At 38.3% G+C, this 18,214-nt stretch overlaps 1 protein-coding gene across 1 annotated transcript; it reads left to right on the top strand.

Moving 5' to 3' along the window:
- The first annotated feature begins 38 nt into the window (after positions 1-38).
- On the top strand, positions 39-17,206 carry LOC110069654 (cilia- and flagella-associated protein 221-like). The gene is made up of 26 exons (XM_089284397.1): positions 39-212; positions 316-416; positions 1,448-1,534; positions 1,677-1,772; positions 3,856-3,956; positions 4,344-4,447; positions 4,760-4,842; positions 5,233-5,309; positions 5,780-5,918; positions 6,480-6,594; positions 7,195-7,241; positions 8,222-8,286; positions 9,344-9,431; positions 10,162-10,251; positions 10,333-10,428; positions 10,977-11,070; positions 11,749-11,879; positions 12,440-12,520; positions 12,834-12,941; positions 13,610-13,861; positions 14,331-14,471; positions 14,924-15,024; positions 15,311-15,403; positions 15,560-15,688; positions 16,325-16,405; positions 16,816-17,206. The coding sequence occupies exons 1-26, from the start codon at positions 62-64 to the stop codon at positions 16,940-16,942; spliced, it is 2,778 nt and encodes a 925-aa protein (XP_089140523.1). The 5' UTR covers positions 39-61; the 3' UTR covers positions 16,943-17,206.
- The last annotated feature ends 1,008 nt before the right edge of the window (positions 17,207-18,214 follow it).

The raw sequence follows: 18,214 nt of genomic DNA, 5'->3' as shown, positions 1-18,214 counted from the left end.
CGAAAGAGTCTGGATTTGATTTTCACTTAGCCGCTGACACGGTTAACCCGCTGACACCGCCATGGTGCCGCCATGTTTCCATGACTACTCGCCAGAGTTGAGAGATTTCAAAATGGCGGTGGCCCGCACTAGGCCGATGGTTTCGGAAAGTTTTGATAGTTATGTGGCGCCTGTGATCAATAAACCAGTGCCTAATCATCTCCTGGAAACAAGTAAGTGTATTATTGAGTGAAAAACACTTGTTAATTGAATTTTCGTACAGATTTCCCTGTGATTTTTGACGGTCGACTTCACAAATTTTTTGTTTTTTTGCAGAGATATATGCCAAAGTTGGTCAGAACTCTATTTTGCAAGCCAAACCTTCCGTGGTTCACTTTAATGGATTTCAAGTTGGTGAAAAAATTACCAAAACGCTCGTGAGTGTCATGTTTTATTTTAGTGCCCGTTTTATGTCATCTAAGTCTGTCTATATGTTCATGTAATTCGTAAGCAAATGCAAATGAAAAATCAAATGCAAAAAGACCGGAGTACATGTAATTTCTTTCATGCAAGTAGAGTCAAAATAATTTCTGAAATCAAATTAAATCTTCTGCTAGATTATTAGAATATCCAAGAATACTACTGTGTTGTTCTTGACTCATGTATTCTACAATCAATAACTTAATGATAATTTTTTTAACTATTTAGAGTTAATTCCGAGACTCTGGGACATTACAACACTTTATTCTATGGCTTGTGTTTTTAGCCAATATAATTTGCACTCTAACTGGCTACATCTAGGGCATTTAATTCTCCTGTACTGCCAAAGCAAAGCAAAAAACCATTCGATAAATAACTTATTAAACTCAAATGTTTGGTCTTTACAGGAAAATCTAAAACTTTGAGCTTGCCACATTGACCTCACTATCACTCGGCCAATACAGGAAGGTTCCAGTTTGAGATTTTCCCCTGTAGTCCTCACTTACAGTTCAGAGACTATATGAAGTAAATGTAAATTTAGTTTAAAAAAACAAGTCAAGTAATTCTTTTTTAAGACATGAAATTTGAATATTATAACAAGAAATGATATGTGAATATTTTAAGGAAAACGACCAATTTTTTAAGTCTTGCAAACTTAAAAAATTGGTCGTTTTCCTTAAAATATTTACATGTCTGCTGCTATCTAGACCTTTAAGAAATGATATATTTTTTTTACAAACAAAGTAGCAAATGTTATGCAAATTTGCTACTGTCATAACACTATACAGTACATTGCGATCATAAGAAAAATTAAGTACTGAAAACTTGCATTTCACATGTGAGTGTTTTCTTCATTTATACTTCTTAATTTTCTCAAATAACTAGAGTAACTTCGTAGTTGCTCCTGGACAAATGCCTTTGTAGCTTTATTTAACATATAAATTTCTAAAATACACATAGACCTGACATACCTAATTTTGTTTCTCAGAGGTTAGCAAATGCTTCTGATGAAAGCCAAAGAATGCACATTCTTCCACCATCTACCAAGTACTTCTACATCAAATACACCAAGAAGGTAAACTGTTAATGACATACATATGACAGTATTCTTCTATTGGCTTTTCTTTTAATCATTTGGAAGGGAAAAAAGCCTAAGAAATAAGTTATTAAATTTTACATGCAAGTTTCAAGATGGTTTTTTTTATATCTTTTTACAGGAGAAGCTTGTGCCAGGAATGTTTATTGAAGTTGTTGTTGAGTTTACTCCTGATGAATGGCGATATTATTATGATTGCATTCGGATTCATACCAAGGTAACCAATCGTAGGTTTTCTTACCGATATATACATCTCTATGCAGTCTGGACATTTTCAAAGTGGATACCACTCTATGGAAGAACAAAGATATTAGTTTCTAACAAAAATTTTGGTGAACAACTGATATTGAGTTAGTGAAGCTGGCGTTTCAAGCATTAGACCTTGGTCATTAGCCCTTGGCAAAGATGACTGGTTAGTGCTTAAAATGTCAGCTTCACTACAGGGACTGCATTACACATGGAAGTTATATAAAAAAGTGAAACAGAGACCCTTCAGGGCTGTCATTAAGTTTCACGAGAACAATTTTGATATATTAAAATTCAGACTAACACAACAGACCTCAGCACGAGGCTCTGGGCCATAAACCCCATAAACTCTGTAGTTATTCACAAGAGCCTTGTACTGAGGTCTATTGTTTTAGGCTGAATTTTGATGCATCAAAATTGGTCTATTCACCTGAAGCCTTAATCTTCACACCTGTGACAAACCTGTTACTTTATGGATGAATTATATCAACTACAGTACAGGAAAGTTCACCCGTAGCATCAAAGGCCTGTCAAGTTTGGTGGGCTTTAACAGGTGCTAGGTGTTACAGCCCTTATTGACAGTCCTGCCCCTGATGCTTGCTTGTCTAGGCCAGATTTTTTAGCCCTGCCACTTTAAAATGGTCTCGTAGTCCCTGGCCATTAGCTCACTACAGCATTTAATTTACGTATTAATAAAGAGCTAATTATTTCACTTTAAGACAGATATCAGTCAAAGGTGGAAACATGTTTAGCTGGCTAGTCAAAGATTGAGGTTCACTTGTTTTCTTTTCACTAATCTCTCATTGAGGCAGACACGTTCCTACTAAACAATTAGATTATGAGCTCGAGATTTCTATTGTGTGATAGTTGACAAAGGTGCAGCCCAAGTCAACTATCACGCATAGAAATCGAGAGTGAATAATCTGAAGTTATTGTTTCAGACATGAGTATAAATCTACTAGTTGTTCAAAACTTAAGCTAAATCCTCTTCACAGACACTTCAAAAAGGCAACGAAACAACCACCAGTTTGTTAATAAGCACAGACTGCTGGGCTACTCACGAACTACAACAGAATAGATAGTGAGTGGCATAGCCAGTCAGAGAATGGTATTCATGAAAGAATGCTAGTGGATTTATACTAATATAAAATAGAGAGCTTTAGCTAGTCCTAAAGGTATCTGCCTTATGAGTAAACAGCTTACTGTCTTTTTCTGCACACACACTGTTGCCTAATGGATGTTGTGTTTTAACCCCTTGAGTATCAGACCATTGTGTAAGCTGTGTGCCATACCATTTTCACTGAAAATGGATGTCTAGTAAAAAACTTCAAATGGCATATTAAGCTTTTTAGACATATACAAATTTTCTGAAAGGTCATAAAAATGTCTCTTTAATGTGGTTACTTTCGCTAAGGTTGACGTAATTTAATATCCATATGACATCACAACCATGGGAAATTAACAGTCTCTCGAAAAATCTCCGAGGGATATCAGGTGCCAATAATGTTTCCAGTTTGCCAGGAGTGTGGCTAAATCTCTTAAAATTTTGACATATTCAACTGTACTCACTACGTCATATAGGCACCTGAGGGGGCAAAAATCACGACATACTGAGTACATCATAATTATACTTAGGCACTCAAGAGTTTAAAGCCCTTTAACTTGTGTTTTAATTTATCCAAAACATCTACAGTGTACTTATGCAAATTGTTCCTGGGAGGTAGTCTTACATATCCTTTTTCACACTGTATGGCTGGAGCTAGTAGCGATGGCAAGTTTCTTCAAGGATGCATGAGAGAGACGAGATGCAGAAGCCTGGTTGTGTTGTTCCGGAAAATATCCACTGTATCCCCATGGAAAGTTTTTTTGGTTTGGATAATCCTCCCCTTAGGAAAATCCAGTTTAGCTTCATACTCTCTGTTTAAAATTTTTTTGCATTTAATTTCCAAAGACCTTTTGTGCAGTGGGTATGGATAGTTAGAGGCTAACACCTTTGAGCATATTTGGCCGCTTCAACTTTAAACTTAATGTAATGTCCATTTGTCATTTTTTAGGCAGAAGAGAACCTCATAATTCCTATCCATGCTTACCCTGTGATGAACACAGATGAATTTCCTAGAGAGGTTCACTTTCCTTCTGTTCCATTAGGAGAAAAGTAAGCAAAATAATAATGACTAACAGTCATCACTGTGAAAGCATTATGTGCAAATGGCTATTAAACAAATGTAATACATTTTGGAAGTTTTGGAAGCCATGGGAAACATTTACTTGTGAGAAACTTGTTAACTTTGAGGTGGTGACTAATGTTCTTCAGCATTAGCAGTAAAATAATAAATGTTTCACACCTCCTATTGTGCAGTTGTGACACCTTTATTTTCAGAGTTCTTGTTCAATTGGATGATAAGGAGTGTATCACATGTAAATTCAATGGCACCAACAAGCAATCAGAATTTGTGCGCTCCTGTGTTTTTTGGATGGTATATTTTTAAGCTTACACAAATTTATTAAATAACTGTGACATATTATTTTGTTTATTATGTAGAATAACACAGATGATTCCCCTTAAGTGTGATATTCCCGTGGATTTTGAGTTCACATTGAGTTTTGTTCAGTTGCACCCAGCTTTCACAGTTGAACCCATGTCAGGTAAGATCTTGAAGAAGAATATTCTTACTACAGAAAAAATAACATCATGGCCTTCAGCAGTAACTGGCTTCCAGCAAAATCCACCGCGTACTTCTTGATCTGGGCCAGCTACTCTGCTTGGCTGGGCTATTTGCCTGATAATTAGACTTACAATTGTACTCTAACACTTAAGTGTTGTCTGCATGAAAACATTTTGTGACAACCCTTAATATAGTCAAGAATTAAAAATAATGTCTCTGTTTGAATTCAAGTACATGCATGATTTGATTAAATATTTAATTATCTAGACATTTTATCTTTTATGTTTTCCAGGAATTGTGCCAGGCAATAGTAAGGTGGAAGTAAAAGTGACATTTACACCAATGGACTTCTCAACTGCTCACATGAAGCTTCAGGTAAATGTGTGGAACTAATCCTATGGGCAAATTTATGGGGAAACATTTTGGGCAAGCTAGATAATGCATTTATACAGTGCTGTTTAAAATTGTCTTCTTTCTTTTTGGCAATTCTCGTAATAAAAAAGTCTCTCCATCCATGTATTGGCTTTTGCTTATTGTGAGTGTTAGATTGCCTATCAGTTGGCTGTTCAAATAATTTGATAATTTATTAAGACTTATCAAGGCCACAGGGATTCCTAGAACAGTGCAGATGGAACTTCATATTGTCAAGTACACCAAGGCAATTTGTGGTTAAAATTTGTAGTTCACATGTATACTGTCTAATACCTTCCCATGTTGGTGATTTTAGCTTTTCTGTCTAATGCCTTCCTGTGTTGTCGATTTTAGCTTTTGGTCTCCCAGTTTAATATGTCTCCACTTGTGTGTTCTTTCACTGGAACTTCTGAACCAGGACTTGCAAAAAGGTATATCGAAATTAAACCTAACATTATATGAATTAATTAAATTGTATCTATTTTAAAATTTAATTTCAATAACTGGTATGGCATACGTGTAAGTAATGTAAATTGCATGTGTGTGATTAAATCTTATATTTAGCACTAAACATTGTCTGGTGTCATCATGTGCAGGCTGCACCTCTCTGACATTGCTTCTAGCTCACTCATCCACTTTAGAGTATAAATGAGTACAGGTATAAATTAAGGACAAATTAATAGATTGAGCTGTTAGCCTTTGGGTGATTAGCAGATTTATAGATTTAGATCCAAGCTAATTGTGACATCATCAATTTGTGCATCATAGTTTTCCTCTTCAAAATTGTGACAATAATAGTCATTGAGTAACCTTTCACTAAACATGGCATGTCATCTGATAATAATGTATCAAAAATTTTTATAGTGGGACTTTCCATCGACTTTTCTTTCTATATCTACAGATTAAAAGAAAAAGCTTGGACAGAAGAATTGCCACCCCTCCCTCCAAATGGCATCCTAGATCCAGTGTTGATTGATCCTCTTGGTAGGACAAGACTGAAAAAACTCAAGACCAGACTTTGGACTCCAGGAAAGCCACAGGTTTAGAGATATTGTCCTGACTTACAATCTTTCTCAGTGGAAATTTGAGCAGTTGACATTAGAAAAAGAAAGAAAAACATGGGACTGTTCATTTAACAAATCAAATTACTCTAGTAACTCCTAATAGTACAAAGTTTATCTAGATTCAGTATTCAGAGTGGGAGCTTTTTTTAAACCAGCTTATTGGTTGAGTGGGTGTCAAGCCAGCGAATCTTGGAGAAATACTTTTTGTGACAAGTTGAAATTCACCATGACACTGACAACTTAAGTATACAACACAAACCTTTGCCACATTGATTCAAGGGTGAGTTGTGTAAACATGTATATGCTAGCATTGCTTAACTGTGGTCTAGGCTGGCATCTCAACCTTATTGTATAGGGGTTATTGTATAAGGGCTCAGGTATGAAAGAGGTACCTGGCTCACATTGCATGTACAAGGTAACACATAATGTTATGATTATTGTCTATGTTACTAGGCAGTAATACTGGTAGATTCAAATGCTTTAACACCCAGCCAAATTTCAAGGCTCAACATGTTTTCTTTTCTTTGCTGTCTGAAGGAACTGGTCCAAGATGGATTAAGATTTCCAGTTGTTGGTCTTGATAACCCATCTACAGTTTCAAACATTCTTCTGCAACAGCCTGGAAAACTGAAGGCAAAACAGCTCAGAGAAGGTGAGCCATTTTCTTGAATTCAAAATGAATCCCATAAGAGATTGTTCTGGACTTAATTTATTGGCTAGTTGTAGTATAACATGTGCATTGTACTGTCCTTACACGCATTGCAGACCTATGATTCTACTCTACGATTTGTTATATGCAGTGGAATCCTGATTTCTCAGACCCTCATATTTTGTTAGAACCTTCCAATAATTTGAACCAAAGGTTGTTTCCCTCTCCTCAGTCGAACACTGTAATTTTACACGTATTTCTCAAATTTTCCGATTTTTTTAAACCAATTTTCATTTACCTTGGAGGTTTGAAAAATTGGGATTCCACTGTAACTATATAAAACTCTTCAATGGGAGATTATTTGCCTGATTGGCTCATTTAGTTAATGACAAGGCCTGAATTGCTAGTCAGCATTGTAATATTTTTTCTCCAGCTATGAGAAAGGTCAGCACACGTGGCAGACCTCAAAACCTTGTGCTCTTCTGACAAGAAACTGTACATTTATGCATGTACTACGAGTACATCACTTTCACTACACAGGGCAACAACTAAATCTTCAGAACAGAGATTGCTGATCTGTAATTTAAAATGTTTTCCTTTCAGCTGTTCAAACCAAGAAAGATGTGAGTGGAAGCACAAAACAAATGAAGGTAAGTTAATTTAATAAAAATAATTCATGTAGAAGTACTCAAGAGCATAAATCAAAGTACATTGTACAGTGTAGTTTTCTGACTTGGTTGATTATTAACTTAAAGAGAAGGTAATGATTAGACTTCAAGCCTAGGTTGGAATATAGTCAATGAGGTCTAGCCAAGTTGAGTTTTGCTACTTTTAAAAGTTCAAGTGGTCTGTTTGTTTTAGTTTACTTTTAAAGTTTAGAGATCATGAGACCTACAGTACAAGTCTTAGCATTTTTAGCCAAAAAAATAGGAATTCTTTTCTAAACCATAAGCATACTGTCAGGGGGGCTGAGGGGGCTGCAGACTGCCCCCCGACCACCCTCCCCAAAAAAATTTGGGCACACCAGTTTTTTTGTGCCCATATGCCTATGAGGGCAACAGACATACAATAGGCCCTTTGCACGATCCGGTCACATGGTACAAAATCACACATGCTGGTGCGCAAGCTGCACAGTGGGACTTCCAATACAATGCAACTCGTACCAGCCCACCTGGACCTGCCTTTGTTTTGGAAGTCCCATGGCAGACCTTGCTCACCAGCATGTGTGATTTTATACCATGTGACCGCATCGTGCAAAGGGCCTATTGTGATCAGGCAATGAAGAGTTATTGTGAGAGAACTAATCAGATTTGTGAATTTGTAATAAATCAAGTCTATCAACCACCACTGTTGTTGTTGTTCTTGTTTTTTCAACCACCATTGCATGAATTCAAAATCCCCCCCCCCCCCCCCACCTCCACTATTTTGAATATTATTTATTGGTTAATTCTTGAACACTTTTCTAGATATAAACTTCTGTAGGATGCTAGCATGCACTTTCTGTCCCTTTTTTTTAGGTCTGAACAGGGTTAACTTTTAACTATCTTGGTAGTTTTTAACATGTGGTATGTGGCTAGTTGTGGGTTCTCTGAGGGATTTTCAATCTTTGTATCTTTCCCTATGTGTAAAGGAAACCAAGTTTGAATACGAAGTCCATCAGAATATTCAAGAAGAAAGACAGAACCAGCTCCGGTGGTATGTTCAGAGTTTATGAATAAATAACCCCGGGGGGACCCCTATATAAAAAGGATGGGGGTGCTTGTTGCAAATTTTGAAAAGAACCCCTAACAGGTACCAAGATCTTGTTTTGTGGGAGTGGCTTGAAATTCCCCACCTCCCCTCCCCCTTAGAGGTACTAATTCTAAAACAACGCATTATCCCCTGTCATATATTTTCAGCTCAATCCCCTATAGGGTATTGCAAAAGCTCCCACTGTGGACCTCTTGAGGCTGATCACCCTAGGAGGCACCAAAAACACCTTTAAACCCCCTAAAAGGTGTGAAAAGCACCCCTTCCTTTTCATATGGAAGTCGCCCGGGTTACATGTTCATGTATCAAATACAGTGCATGTAAATTGTCCTTTGCATCTGGTCTGTGTAAGGACCAAAACTTGTGTGAGAAAAAAACTGGAGCAAAATGTTTGTTTGGACAAGGTGAGTGACTTCTTGCAGTGATATGTTAGTGTTCTAGTTGTTGCATCCTGCAAGCCTGTTCAATCATATTTGGCAAGGCGACTGTGACACCAGCTTGATGACCTAAATCGGTGCTTTAGCAAGCTATGGTTGTTGAAGCATGTGTTCTCATTTTGGCTGAGATTGACACAGTGCTACAGTGAATTTAGCCAGTGTAACATGGAGATGTGATGGCCTAATATATTCATTGGTCTGGGCTCAAGACGTGGCTTAGAATAAATGCTAAGTACTCTAACTCACAAGAATTAAAAATGGTTACCAGTGAATTGTAAGGGAAACATGACGTGGTAACCTGTGGTTGACTAGCATCCCATCCAGGAAAAGTAGAAAAATCCTACGAGTCACTTTATGCTGTGGCAGTCATAGTTTAGTCGACCTCGTTTGTAGCCATTTTGTGTTCTACTTCCCTTGGATTTCACTTGGCTATATATATCACCAATCCATTTAGCAAAATTCCGAGTCAAAGACCATACAGAATGGTATTATATGGATTTAGGGAGATAATCGGTTGGCAGCTTACTGCAGCAGTAATGCACGACGAGTTTTTTCTTTGCTGGCAGGTGTGTAAGGCTAGGTGAGAACCCTATAACGGACAGTGCAAGAAAACAAATCTGTGAAACAAGGACAGTCAGTGAAAGAGAATACAAGGTAACTGTGAGCCGTTAAAAGTTGACTCGAGCAGTCACGCCCAATATTTCTCTGTTGCAATAATAGACGACCGTGATTTTGCTTTTATTTAAAATCACGAACTCCATTGCCAAATGGCAGGGCCTGTTATATAAAGATTAGGAGTACTCTGAATGTCAGGACCGGGTTGTTAAAAGCACAGTTAAGCTGTTCCGGGTTAAATTTGAATTTTGATCTCAGGGTTTCAGATACTTTTTCAGTTTTTTTTTATTCCTCAGTTTTGAATTTGATTAAAGTAAAACTGCAGAAGGCATTGATAGTGAAAAACTCTTTAAAGACAAGGAAACTGGATTGACTAAGTTTAATTCTGAACTAGCAACCCAACAACATACCACGTTTTTTTCACGAGCATTCATGGACCGAGCAGGTGCAGCGATGCGAAGATTGACAACGCAATTTACCTCACGAAATGTTTGAAATGTAGGGGGAAATGCACGTGCAAAGGTTTGTACTAAAGGAAACGAAACGCGATGCAAAGAATAGAACACTCTCCCAGTTTTCTTGTATTTACTTTTGTGCTTGATTCTTTCTTCGTGAACATTAGTTTGGCGTAAGAGCCTGTGCGACCAAATCAGTGATGTTTGCACCATCATGAATATGCACCTCCAATGTGCTTACCTGCATTGCTTTTCTTGTACATGCTTGTACATTTGAGTGAGATATACTTATTATCTGTGGATTATCATTGCAGTTAAAGCGCGGCGATCCAGTAACAGAAGTGGAGTTCGATCGATCTTGTGTTGGGTGCGAGTTAAGAAGAATTCACAGACAGGCAGACGAGGTATTAAGGGACTGTATTTACTTGTTAACTCACCTGCCCCTCCCTGGTTATTTATAATAATTTTGATTTTACAATGCACAGGTTCCTCAACATGATCCTAGATTCGATCTTCTCGTTAATGACGAGTGGAGTAAAAGGCACATGGTGGTACAGAAGTTTGTTCAAGCAGGACGGAAGGTGATTTGGAGTGATTGATACGATGCACATGAAACTGCATGCTTCCGAATCTTGTTTTACCTGCATTTTGCGCAAACCCCGATTTCACGGCGAGAAAACGAGGTGAAATCGAAACTTATTTACACACGTGAGTTGATACCGCAACTTACGCGCAATCAAAATACGCAACAATGAATCTGTGTAAACGGATCAGAAAAGAATTTTTCTACATGATTACAAATGTGATTTTAACGAATTTCTTTATGCGCGCAGACTTAGTGACTGCGCGCGCTAGAAGCTTTTGCTACAATTATGACGTCAAATTTACAGTTTCAATGATTTAGCTAATAATCTACAACTTACTCTAGCCATCTTACGGTCAATTCCCCTGATAAAGAGACAGCAATCGCCGAAACGTCTGGATTTTTCCACGTACTCAGCGCCCCGGACAAAATTGCTCGATTTTCAGACTGAATTGATTATTAGTGGTGCTACGAAGTTTTAATTATACCACGATCTTTTTAGTGACCTTAACTTTATTCTAACAGTTTTTGTTGTCTGTTTTTCAGGTGATAGTGAGGATAAGAGCCAACAAACACTTGAGTTCCCTGGGAGAGTTCGTGACTGACTGGAGAAAAGGAAAATTCACCAGAGAACATACGAGTAAGAGAGTGCTTTTTGCCGAGATTTTTTACTCTAGCATCCGTGTTAGTCCTTTAAATTTCTCTTAGTTGAAGGTCACCTATAATCTAATGACAAAATTGTGACGGAGCGGCAAGGAAGTAAAAATGTGTGTAAAGAAGGAACGGCTAAATTTGCAAAACGTTTTCAACGTTTCTAGTTATCGGTATTCGCATTTTTCTATACGTTTTAAACATGTATCCTATCTACATTGCACTGACGATGGATACGGCCGATACATGTTTCGCAAGTTTAAAAGTGTCGTCTTTTCTAAATTTTAACAATGGGTCAATTGCAGCTCTACATAGAACACATACATGGTGGTTATTTTAATTCTCACGTTAAAACCTTGTTCTTGATGTCAGTGGCCGTTTTTTTTTTTTTTGTTTGCTTAACTGTGTTCGTTGGTCTGGTCGGGTTTCACTGGGAAGAAAAACCTCTTTCACTTAGTTTGGTTGATCAAGTGACTCCTTCAGTGATAATGGCCTTCTTCAAATACCAGCAAATTTTAGGCGTAAATTGGTAACTTTCCTTTCGATCTGACTTATGGTCAGTGAAAATTGGTTTGTAATCTGTAGAAAGTTGAGGAGTTGTTGTCTCCTCCTTGGGTGCATGGCGATCCTCCTGAGTTAACGTACTACTTGTTTTCATGGTTCCCAGGAAGTCAACTCGCCGAGAGTGAAGAAGAGAAACTATTCGACGAAGTTCAAGTTCCGTTGCGGATCAAGTGTGAAGGAATTTCCCCTTTCTGTTTTCCTTCTTACAAGTCTCCTGATACTAAAAATGACATGGTATGTTTGTCTAAACATTTCTACAGTCGTCATTCACGAGTAACTCTGGATTGAATCAGTTTGTATACTGGTGGCTCCCCCATTGCTCTTTAATACTCAATGGCAACATCCAACTCCTGTAGCAACCCAATTTGTCAACCCTACTATACACCGTAAACTGTCGCTTATAAGCTCTGGACTTGTACAACTTCGTAAGGGGTCTTGAATGGGCTCATGAGTAAAGGGGCTTATATCCGTTTTCCATTTACTGATTTTTAATTTAGCGTTAAAACATCAGAGTAAATCGAACTTATTTCATGTTAAACTACAGGGGGGGGGGTTTCATCCGGGGGGGGAGCTTATAATCGGAAGTGATAATTTGTGTACAGCGCTTGAACCCAGACCACTCGATTCAAAGTCCAGTGCACTATCCAACAGGCTAACGCGCCTTCCAGAACTTTAATCACTACCACTTGAAATTCAACCTAACTGCAGCTGAGTTTGATGAATTTACTACAGTGCTAACACAATCAGTACGTGTTAATCTGAATTTCTATAACTATTTTATCTTTTTTTAACAGGATGTCGACGCACTTGGTACACTAACCGTTCATCCAACTGTTGTTAATGTCAAAACACACGTTCCTTATTATAACTTAAAGGTAACTTTTGAAGGTGTTTCTGTATTAATCTTGTCATGAACGGTCTATAGAATTGGAATTCCGTCAAGAATAGCTTTCATATCTTATGCAAATAGAACGAGAAAACCTCTGGGTTAATTGTCATTGTTAGAACGACAATCATTCGGAATAAAGATATTGCCTAACCCTAACCCTAAGCTTTTATAAAATACCTTCATATTTCGGGTTATTCCAAAACTGTGTTCTAAAATTTATCCTCGTTTTTTTTTCTTGTGATAGTTATTAAAAGAGTGGTATAGTTAAGTTCAAATGGTGATACTTTGTTTATGTTTAGGTACCTAAACAATATGAGATCTTTGGTTATAATCGTCACTCAGTGGCTGATGCGTCCTCGGGATATGTCCCGCCAAAGCTTGTTCGTCCCTTGAGAGTCGGCGCTGAGGTAAAGAACAAACTGATCTAAGATTTCTGACGATATTTCTGCACGACTCCAACGATAAAAAAAATTGAGCTTATTGCATGACTTAGTGGGAAGGCCGGACGGGAGACATATTTGGGTCCACGGACCTCGTTGCTCAGAATTTATTTAGTACTTTTAAATGTGCTAACTGGGGACACTAAATGAATAAACAAATATTTCAAAATATAACATAAACTAATAAGAACCCCAAGATCGAGAACCAATACCCTCTTACAAGGGCCCACTTGTCTCAGTGAATATTAAAGTATTTTATCGTGCCACCTTCATTGAGCTTGATTTGTTGGAAAACTGTGAAAACGTTCTGCTGAATATCCTGATTTGCTTTTTCCTTAACGGTTAATATCAACCCTTCCGATCAAAAAATGTACACTTGTCAGCTAGTGATTCTATTTTAATAGGAATGAGTCAGCAGGGCCGTACCTTGATAATTATGCCAATTTATTTCACTTATCGTAATTTCGGGTTAAATATTTATTTAACAATTTCAGGGGTTTCTTTCAGCCGAAGGACAACTGGTTTTTACAGGCGGGCGAAACTTTTTGAGCGGAACTGTACTTGTTAATGATTTATCTCTGTGGTAAAATAATTTACTTATTTCAATTCGAAACAATAATTTCTGTCTTTTTCAGGATGAAATAATAAACTTGGTCGGCAGTGTACCACTTACATCGATAAGAAGTCCCAGTCCCGTCCCGACCACGGAAGGCGGCGAGGAAATTAAGGAAGAAGGCGATGGAGATAGAACGCAGAGTCCAAAGATGAAAAGCCCCATAATAGTAACCTCACAAGAAGACATGGCTGTTCAGGAGCCTGAGACGGTGCCCCTTGTGGTGCCTGCCGCTTTGTTCAGACCCACTTCTTATCACCCCATGCACATTTTTGTAAGTCACGTTCATTTAGAGAGGTCACGTTTGGTCACGCCATTTAGGGGCATTATTTCTGATAAAAACTAGCACCAAAATCTAAAGAAAGGTAAGGTGAAGTCTGCAATCGAGTGGCTCATCCCGGTTTAAGTAGCATGAAGCGACTTGAAGTATTTCTACTCCCCCTAGTCCATCGCAAAATCTAAAGAAAACATGTACACAAAGCTGTTGAAAAAACAAGAAATAACAGAAATCTAAGAAAGCTAAGTCATATGGATAGTCCAAATTAAACACGATTCATTGGATTTAGCGCATCAGAATTAAACTTGTACCGATGAATCATGGAAGTTTTGTATGAAACCATGGTGAATGTAATGCAGAGTTCTTTCCTTATAGTTATTGTAACCAATGCCAGTTATCTGGATCATGTGTTATATATTTTCCTCTTTGAAAACCAAGGTCATTATTTGAACACTTACTGTTTCAGAATCCCGCTCCTGGCCTACAAGTGTTCAAACCTCCGCTGCCTTACGCGGAAGTGGATGAAGATTACCATTTGTGTCCTTTGCCGCGAAACAGAACAGCAGGAAAATCAGGCAGACAGGGGAGGAAATATCTAGAGAGACAGGTGAATACCACTGATTCTTGACTTGGGCGACTTATAACATATTCTCTTTGATATGCAAAACACCCCCCTCCCCCCCGCCCAACACGGGGCCTGTCAATTCAAGGCGAAAGGCTTGTGAGTGCTTATTGGAAGGGAAGGGGCAATATTTGGACTACACTTCGGAGTTCATATCGTAAACACAATCACCCAGCCGTTCTAATCGTACCTACAGTTTTCTTAGAAAAGTACAAAATCCTGTTTGCGAAGGCTTAAACTTGGGGAATTGAAAAGTTGATCCCTCGCCGGGGAGTAATCATCAGTTTGAGCGGATTAGTAGCGAAAATATGGTATGTCTTTCCTTGAAAAAGTCGTTTCCTGCACGAAGAAAAGCTGATTAATTAAGTGCACGCAAAATAACTACAGTAATCTCAGTACAATAACAGCACTGCAATTGGTCTCTGCTTTTTTTTCAGGACGTCATTCCTGGTGTTATGACGTGGAAACGGTTTCCATGCCAACCTCTGGTCTCCATGGCAGCAAATCCAACGATATCAAACGTTTGGATTCCTCGCTGGTAAGCTAGTGATTTCCTTGATGTGATGAAACTTTTGCATGCATGTGTTACTTTTTGATTCGTTCACGCGATCACGCGCTGGTGACTTGCGTGACACTGGTTTCTTTACTTTTGATTCGTCCAAGCGATCGTGGCGTATGTGACACGGGTGTCACGCTTGACGTTAGGTGTCAGTTTTGATTTACTGAACCGTTCGTGGCTTGCGTGACACTCGCGTCAAACTTCTGTTCAACGTTTGACGCTATTTTATGTTTAGGTAACTTGTGTGTTTTCTGTTTGATCGTAGGACTGATCCATTCAGCGAGGATTTGCTGCCTACGGAAGTTCCTTCATTGTTACATGGTCTCCCTGATGAAGATGTTATGAGCGATGATGAAATGTAGGTTCTACAAATTATCTGACCAGTTTTCAGCAGTTTTGAGCTAAAACATGACATTGAGTAAATATGCGACTCAAAGATCAAACTAACGAAACCTTTAGTTTGGCACAAGAAGTAACAAATTATTCTATCCATGAATTTGTTACCACATTACAGGGACGAAGAAGGAGCGGACCCTGGGTTCAAGGAGATCCCAGTTCCCACGCCTGAGATGGTTCATGCGCAGTTCCCCACAGCAGAGAGTATTCTTGGAGATCAAGACCAACAAGTGACGTCACAGCTAAGGTGATTATTCGGCCACGCGAGTGTTAATTCTTTTAGCAAATATCACCTAAAGAGAAGTATTTGATTAATCTTTGTGTTGTGTAGCTTAGTTATCAGCTACAAAGAGGTTTGTACAGGTTCTTATTATATAGCTGTGTCTCACGAGGACTGGGAACTACCGAATTCACGAATTCGATTGGCTGAAATCGATATTGACCGCGGTCTAGATTTTCCCATCTAGACCGGCATCTAGACCGGTTTCATTTTGCGTTGAAATTGTAGCAAACTAAAATGCAAAAATGTTCACCGTTTTCTTTTATTTTCTTCTCAATCATTTATGGAAGTGCCAAAAAGCCTGATGACAAAAAAAGAGGTAAAGAGGACGAGCAAATTTCGGCAGGTTTAAGTTAAGCTCATCTCCGTTTGCAAGCAAACCAGTTACATTAAACGAATAAAAGTTTTCTTCTTTGCCATATAATAAACATCTTATTAACCGAGCTAGGTCGGTCTGTATGGGAGAATCTTGACCTCGGTCGTGTGTACAGACCTCACTGCGTTCGGTCTGTACTCACGACCTCGGTCAAGATTCTCCCATACAGACCTCCTGCTCGGTTAATAAGAGCTAAATCTGAAATTTTCTCTCTGACGTTTTTTTAGTGAAATGATGCTCCAAACAGGGGGAAACACAAAGATGTCCGCCGCTTCCTCAACAGCAGCGACTGTATCCCTTGTTTCAAGGTACTGCAGTCTGATATAGTTTGCTGTTGCTGTCTGGCACCTATAGGACTCTGTGCACGCTTTGCGGTCCTATTATATTATGCTTGCTTGATGGCAAATCCTTCCTTTCGAATGAAGATTACGTGAACTGCGGTAAAAGAAATGAAATGACGATGTGACCATCACAGTTGTAATCGTAATATACACAATTGCAAATTAAGTCTGAAAAAAGGATTTCCGTAGTCACTGGGTCATATTTAAAAAAGAAAAATATATATTGTTAACTAAACAGAATCATCTCCTAAAGTTTACTGCCTTGATGTATTGCCAAATTCTCATAAGTAACATTCAAAGAAATGTTATCCGTTAGCTAGGAGAATACACATTTTGAACTTACAGAGTTGGCGTGATTGTACTTTTTTTCTTGACAGAGAGAAACGCGAGAAGGAGTTGAACGAATTTTTGAAGCAGCGACAGAACAGAGTTGGATTAAGGATCAAACAACGAATACAATCTATCAACGATGCCATGTCTTCCTCTAATCTGGAACTCAAATAAAACTTATAATAACTTTGTAAACAGAATGACTGACAAGGAGACGAATCCAAGTTTGATTCAAAATTCTTGCAGTTATGTTTATGTGACGTTTGCCTCCCGTGGTTTTGATTGTAAATATATTAGGTATATATTGTGTACATTTGTTAATGTATTTATTTTTGTTGTTTGTAATTTTCAAACCACTTATCGATGTTAGCATTCTTTCACACAAGCAATGCGTTTGTACCCCATTGAAGTGGCAATTAAAAGAAAACTGCATTTGTAGTTCATTGATTTTCTAATAACTTACAGCCACTAGGTCTAATGCCTACACGGAAATATTTAAGTTGATTTCCAGCACTCAGTATTTCTTTAGAAACGCGCAATGCGATCGTTTTGCTCAGCCACCTCGAGAGCTCCATTTTAATAATCGAATTGTAATAAGCAGGTTGAAATGTAACTTTTACCAAGCTGAAAGGCAAAAAGAAAAGCACGCGGGAGGGGATTCAGAGCCAATTTTTCTAAAATTTAAGGTAGCTGTGAACCCGCTTCCACAATTTTTTCAGCTTTGTGATAAGTCCAATTTTGACATGCTTGGTACAATTCGATAACAAGCAAACAAACGAAAAATGGTAATACCGGGCTCGTTTTGGAACCTTGAACACTAAACTTAAATTCAGCTTGTCTTCACAAGGTTACTCCATTGCTATAGTAACTTGTATGGTCATGACGTCTATTCGCCGGTGTTGGGCATTTTTTGACATCACTGGCTGAGAAAAGAAAAGTGTTGTCGATCCATCAAAGTAGAAGTGCTGAAAAATGTTGGAAACTGTTGCCTGCCACACAGAGTAAACGAGGAAAGACACAAGTTAGTTTATGCGAAACTAATCTTGATATGGCCTTAACAAACGTGACTTTTTCCGTTGTGATTTGCGACAACTTTGTTTAAGCTTCACGAAGTTTTGAAGGGAGTGTTTCACGGCTCGGCGCCTGTCTGTATTATATAATCGCCTGTGCACGCTTTTTAAACAGGCCCAGATTTTCTTTGTTTATGAACCAATTGTAAGCAAGTTACCTTATTTCGCATGCAAACAACCGTAAAATCATCAACCGTAGAATAAAATCGTACGGGTCAAATTAATTAAATTCATCGGTCGAAAGTGTCGGTAAAATCTGTAACGTTACCTTAACCGAACTGATTTATTTTGTTATAGACGTTTTCAGATTAATGGTTAACCTTAAGAAAACACACGTGACGTCCAAAGGCTATTTTGGCCTCGTGGCCAAATGGCA

The sequence above is a fragment of the Orbicella faveolata genome, unplaced genomic scaffold (genome assembly GCF_042242905.1).
Source record: "Orbicella faveolata isolate gen_17 unplaced genomic scaffold, um_ofav_v1 contig_13, whole genome shotgun sequence".
In the NCBI taxonomy this organism is placed as follows: domain Eukaryota; kingdom Metazoa; phylum Cnidaria; class Anthozoa; order Scleractinia; family Merulinidae; genus Orbicella; species Orbicella faveolata.
The sequence above is the reverse complement of the archived record's forward strand: the minus strand, read 5'-3'. Positions and strand labels throughout refer to the sequence as shown.